The sequence below is a fragment of the Quercus lobata genome, chromosome 4 (genome assembly GCF_001633185.2).
Source record: "Quercus lobata isolate SW786 chromosome 4, ValleyOak3.0 Primary Assembly, whole genome shotgun sequence".
NCBI lineage: Eukaryota > Viridiplantae > Streptophyta > Magnoliopsida > Fagales > Fagaceae > Quercus > Quercus lobata.
Window position 1 is genome coordinate 32,060,089 of NC_044907.1, and position 6,600 is coordinate 32,066,688.

Here is a 6,600-nt window from a genome sequence, read left to right on the forward strand (position 1 = left end):
TTTTTATTATATTCTCTATGTTTGTAAAATTTCAATAAGAACAAGATCAAATATCAATAGTTATATTATCAATCAAATATTTAAATTTAAAAAATAAGTTATTGATCAAATAGTAAATAACATTCGATTTGAACAAAATTTGGCATGCGTGTTAAAAAAAATAAAGTAAATGCAATCAAATGGTTAGGTTTTTAAAAGTTATATCTAATACAAATATTTATAAGGAGTTTGAAGGGTTTTTATCCAAACTAGTTAAGAAAAAAATCTTGTCCTATTCTTTTTTGGAAAATTTGTTGTGTTGGGAATTGGGATAGAGGCAAGGGGATAGGATGTAGGGATGTTTAAATTAACCTTTATATATATATATATATATATATATATATATATATATTCCTTAAATAAATAGGGAAGAGATTTGGAGCCAAACCCTTTATTTTTAATCTCAAAAATTGGGGAAGAGTAGAGGTTTCACTTATATTAAAAAATATATATTAAATTATCGATTTTACACTTATAATTGAACATAAAAGAGTTATATATACTTCTCTTATCATTTTCTTTCTTTCCCATTTTATTTTATTTTATTTTTGAAAAACAAGCACGCACACACACACACTGAGGAAAAGGAATGAGATTCTAACATAAAGACATAACATAAAAAAGATGCATACTTGTCCCATTTTAATTTTTAAAACATTTAAATATAGGAGATAGATATTTATTCTCATACCCTCTAGTAATTAATTTCTAAAACATCCAAACAAGGAAAAAGATAACCATTCATCTCCCCTCTTCTCTCATCTTCTCTACTTTCTAGTTGCTCTAGAGTTCAAACTTTCAAACATACTATTGATTAATAAAAAAATATTTTAAATGAGTAATTACTTGATATTTTTGAAACAATATTCCTCAACAATAACAGGTTTGATAAGAGATATTCTAATATGATCTATGTACAACTTATGAAAGAGAAGAAGAGATTGGTAGGTAGTGGAGAAAAAGGAGATGAAATTCAAATCAAAGAAATGGGGCAACACATATTCCATATTATTATGAATATAGAATAATAGTTTTATTGAAGAAAGAGAAGTGCTACTATATATGTTACAACATCACTAATGAACATATAAATATTATCTCGACTGGAAAAAAGAATATAAAAAAAAAGCCATGCACCATGGCCGTATATGAAAACATATGTGGATACTTTTTCTTTTCTTTTCTTTTCATTTTCTATATAGATATAATAGAAATTTAATTTATTGTGACTGCTCCTTGATAATTGCGTTATATTATTGGGCAAGACACCAATTAGTTTTTTTTATAGGCGAGGTTTGAATCTTAAATTTCTTATTCGACAACAAGAACTTTACTAGTTAAGCTTATTGGAACCCACTAGATGATTTTTCTTTAAATGTTCATAAATAATTTATATTCATGATAAGAAACAACCAAATTTATATTAATGTCTTTTAGCAAACAAACAAACATTTAATCTAATTTCAAGTTTGACTATTTGTCAAATTATGCTTATACATAATAATGTATTTATGAATAAGTTAGTAAGCATGAAGCTTTATTTTAATTATATATATATATATATATATATGAGACAATCAATTTATTTTTTCTTTATTTTTTTCCCTTTCTATACAAAATTTCTTTTAAGGGTTTGTATATGGGTTTTACTACCAAAAAAAGCAAAGGATGAGGTACTACTGTTGCCGACCTTTAGATTTTGCAATACTAATACAATTATTACATACATACAAATAGCTGGTGCATGTGCCTGTGTTTTCCCACTTTGGTGGTGAGTTAGAAGAAGGACTACCAAGGGTCAATCATGAAATTAATGTGAATCTAGGCTTGAAATTTCTAACAAACATTTTTAGGCCATCTCAACGGATCATTCTAGTAATTACTAGGTGCAGTGGTGTAGGGAGAGGACCCAAACCCACCCCTCTCCCCGCACACCACCCCACTTTTTTAAGGAAAATTATTAGGTACTCCCGGAGTACCATAAATGTGTACTCCCTCATCTCACATGAATGGTAGGTCCCACTATGAATTTAAGGCATATAAAAGTAATATTTATTAATTAATGTATTTGAATTAATTTATTTTATACATTTCATGTTTTCTAAAACTATTATTATACATTAATGTGTAATCTTCAATTTATTCAACACAAAAAATTATTTAAAATATTCAAAGTATTAATTATAATTAATTTAAAGGATAACTACACAACTTAGTGAAAAACAAAAATTCTCTTAAATTGTATAAAATTGACTTGATCAAATTTTTATATATAAATAAAAATAATATATATATATATATATATATATATATATATAGGCACACTCAATCATCTAGTAGACATGTTTTAAGCATAAATTGATATGTGTGGGTATGAATTATAGATATATTTTGCTTGGCCCTACTGGAAAACATTGTTGGCTTTGCCACTAACCTAGTATATGTGAGGCAAGGAATTACACTCATTTGAGAGAATAGTGAGGTGCTCAAATCTCCAAAGGCTCTATGTACTCCCCTTAGCCAAAAAAAAAAAAAAAAACCTCTTAATATTACTTCAGGTCTTTTTTTGCTGGGGTGGGTGTCTTTACAATCCTTGGATTTATTATCCCTCTTCCTTTTTCTTTTCTTTTTGTCTCTTATCTCCTCTTGTGTAAAGCTTTCTAGGTTTTGCTGATTTGGTCAGATTTCCTTATTCCCTCTTTAAACTCTTTTTCCCCCTTTTTTCGAACACCTTTTTGGATTATTGAGAACCATATAAGTTAAAAGGATGATTAAGCTTTATTTTGTCTAATGGTATTCAAATTAATTAAAATGATGATTAACCTTTATTACATCTTTATGAAGTCTTTTAAGTCATTGCTCAGAAAGCCAAGGGCTTCTTTGTTCTTTTACCTTTCTTAGTCTCTCGCATCAAAAGCTTTCGGTGTTATTTCCTATTTTATTTAAGAAATCCTTTCTCACACAGACAAAGTTTAATTACAAACTTAATTGAATGAGAGGTGACATCCACCTAAATTGAACAAGTATCCTGTCATGTGAATCTCACATGATGACCTTAACTCATTTAATGGACCCATTATGGTATGTTATGAGGGGCATGGTTGAGTGGGTCTTAGATAGATATGGGTGGTGGTTAGTTATTTGATTGGCAATTGGTGGCTAATTAGGTAAGGGAGTAATCGGATTTTGTGTGGGTGATTCTACTCATGGGTTTAGGTTGAGTTATTGAGATCAGTTGACATGAACTTGGGTCAAATTGGATGTAGTTGACGGCTTTGAAAAATGATATTGATTCAGTGATGTGGTGACACTATGGAGGTGAAAGGGAGTGGGGATAGGGAATGGCAAAGAAAGACAGGGGATTGGGGGGTGCCAATGGAGTGAGAGAAAGTGGTTGAGAGAGAGAGAGAGAGAGACGGACGGGACAGTAACGACTTAAGTTTTGAATGGGTTCGTTAAATGACTTAAGAAGGTTGGGTGAGATGGCATGTCCTCCAACTTGATTAATTTGTAATTAAACTTTGTTCTTGTTACCATTTCATTTGTTTGTTTGTTTTGTTTTGTTTTGTTTTGTTTTTTTCTTTTTCTTTTTTTTTTTTTTTTTGTGCGTATTAATATATTAATGTATATGCAACAAGTTTTTGCCCATTGAGAGGTGAGACTTACCCCTGCTTGTTAATGTTGTTTTTGCGGCTAGGAAAAAAGGATCACGACAGGTGGAAAAGCCGGAAGGGTAGCATTTCCATATATTAGTGATTCAATCGGTCCGTGCAAAGAGTTGATTATTGACCTTCGACCTCACAAGCGGTCCGTGCAAAGAGTTTCTATGGCAGAACAACGTGGAAATTCAAACAATTTCCCGGGCATGGAAATTCAAATAACGCCGTCAGAACAACGTGGAGGCAAAGAGTATAGTATAGAAATTCCACCACCAGCCCAGCAAGTGGAACCTGAAAAGCGGCGCGAGTGTTGTATCTACAAAGTTCCCCTGAAACTCCGCAGAGTAAATGAAGATGCCTACACTCCAAAGCTAATTTCAATTGGCCCTTATCATCACAAAAGAAAAAATTTGAAGAAAATGGAAGACTTAAAAAGAAGATATTTCTGGGATGCCTGTGATCGGACGAACAAGAGCCCGGAGGATCTTTCAGGACGCATCCAAAAACTCGACTACCAGAAGATCCTTCATTGTTATGCAGATGACAGTCACATGATGAAGAAGGAAGATTTCATGACAATGATTCTTTTGGATTCTATTTTTATCATTGAAGAGTTGTGGAGGACTAATGAAAACCCGCCAATGAGCCCACCAGCAATGACTACCATTTCCCAAAAGTGTGAGTGGAGGATGTGGGGTGCATGTGTAATAAATTTCCAAAAAGAAAGAAAAGAAGACAATCCAGAAAAGAAAAACCATGAAAAGGAAAACCCATGGCGAAGCTATAACATAATGCAGGACTTGCTATTACTAGAAAATCAGGTTCCATTTTTTGTTCTGGAGGATTTATACGAGTTTGCCTACAGTGACCTTTTTATGTACCCGCAAAATGAAGATAATTCCTTTCGTAGGCATGTCCATGAATACCTTTTCCATTTCTGGGAAATATCCGGTTTTGTTCGCGATTCTGATTACGAGAAGATATTCGCTAGTAAGAAGAAGGAAGTCAAACATTTTACTGATTTCCTAAGATATTTTCTCCTTCCACATAATCCAGCATGTGGACGTAGTTTTGAACGTGTACCTTGTGCAACCAAGCTGTCTGAGGCAGGAGTGGAATTCAAAGCCAGCAAATCCGAGAATGGACGCTTACTTGACATTCAATTTCGAAAGAGTGCCTTATTGGAAATTTGTCCATTTTTAGACTTTTCATGGCTCTTGAGTTGCTTTCCTTGCCTCAAATGCTTGGAGATCATGCAACCTGTCTTGGAACTCAAATCCTTTATAATAGGGGATGAAACTGAATCTGTTGTTCGAAACCTCATGGCCTTAGAGCAGTGTCATTATCCACGGGAAGCTTACGTATGTAATTATATTGTATTGTTGGATCATCTTATCAACACTGCAGCAGATGTGGATCTACTTGTTGAGAAAAACGTTATCGTTAACTGGCTAGGCAACAATAAGGCAGTCGCAACTCTGATCAACGGCCTTTGCCTACAAATTATAGAAGGTAATCATTCCTGTTACTTTGAACTCAGTGAAAAGATTAAAGATCACTATAACAGCCGTTGGAGCAAACTCATGGCATCCTTAACAAATCTATATTTCAAAGATTTTTGGAGAGGGACAGCAACTGTTGTTGGAATCATGGTCCTGCTTTTCGCTTTCTGGAATTTCCTTAGGCCTTTTGTCTTTCACACTTGAACATCTGTGTGCTTCAGTGTTTGTTGGAGACTTGGTGCTTTGCTTCTGCTTATTTAGATGCATTCTGAACTTTGTAATAATGCTTTGCTTCTAGCTTAACAAATGTTTTGTTGTAAGTTTGTGATGTTTCCACATCTATAAACTGGTGTGGTGAGTCTGTATTTTAGCAAATAAAGCTATATGCTATGTTAATGAATCTTGCGATCGCAACATGCATCTACGCAAATATCATTATTCTTGTTTTGCTCCAAAAATATTTTATTTCCCCCTTGGAATTTTATATATAACCACTTTGTTGGGCAGTTTCATTTGCAAAAATATTGCGACCATTACAACATTACACACATATGTGACGTACGGTTTGTTTATAGGAAAATGCTAACGAGTGCCCTTAAGGCACTGATTAATAATCCATATAAAAAAAGTTTTTATGGAAAATGAAAAAAAAAAGTAATTAATATTGTGACAACTTTTTTCATTTTCCATAAAAATGGTATTAAAAATTTCCTAAAGTAGATTATTAATGAGTGCTCTAAGGGCACTCGCTAGCAAAACCCTTGTTTATATATGTTTGTATTACATTACAGAATATAAAACCATATGTTTACCATAAGTGAAAAAATTATTTAGTATCAAATAATACCACATTACTACGTCAATCATATCAAAATTCAATAAATGAGAAATATATATGCAAAAAATAATTATCTACTAATACTCTTAAGTAGTGGTAGAATGCTGATATGGTTATTTTACCCACGTCTTTTAATTATTGGATGTTAATACGCTTGACATAGTATTACTTGATACTAAATACATTTTTATAAGTATGGTGCCACTCTTTGTTTAGTTTTGTTGGACTTAGGATTGGTTTTGGCATGATGCTTGGAGTGGTATTAGTCATTTGACTCCTTTATTTCTTAAGCTATCCTAGGTTAGTTCCAGATAAAGATGCTGTGATGTTTGAATATATGGAGGTGATTAATGGTCGGGTGAATTGGAATCCATTTTTGTGACGCCTGTTCAAATTGGGCCAAGTTTTTTGAGATGTACTCAGCTTGGATCAGTACGGGTATGGAGGGCAAGGTGTTTGCGAAATTAAACAAAAATGGTTGTCTTAGTGTTCATTTGTATAATTATAAATTGCAGTGAACAGCCTCATCGTCAGGGTGATCAACTTGGACGGCAGCCTACGC

The 6,600-nt window shown here is 32.9% G+C and overlaps 1 protein-coding gene across 2 annotated transcripts in view; it reads left to right on the forward strand.

The window, feature by feature from the left end:
- Positions 1 to 5,505, forward strand: part of LOC115986581 (UPF0481 protein At3g47200-like) — a 62,347-nt gene extending 56,842 nt beyond the window's left edge. For both annotated transcript variants that reach the window (XM_031109726.1, XM_031109727.1), the window contains exon 2: positions 3,737 to 5,505. In XM_031109726.1, coding sequence (XP_030965586.1) covers positions 3,866 to 5,404 — 1,539 coding nt within the window. In that variant the 5' untranslated portion in view covers positions 3,737 to 3,865 and the 3' untranslated portion in view covers positions 5,405 to 5,505. The remainder of the gene's footprint in view (positions 1 to 3,736) is intronic.
- Positions 5,506 to 6,600: the final 1,095 nt, after the last annotated feature.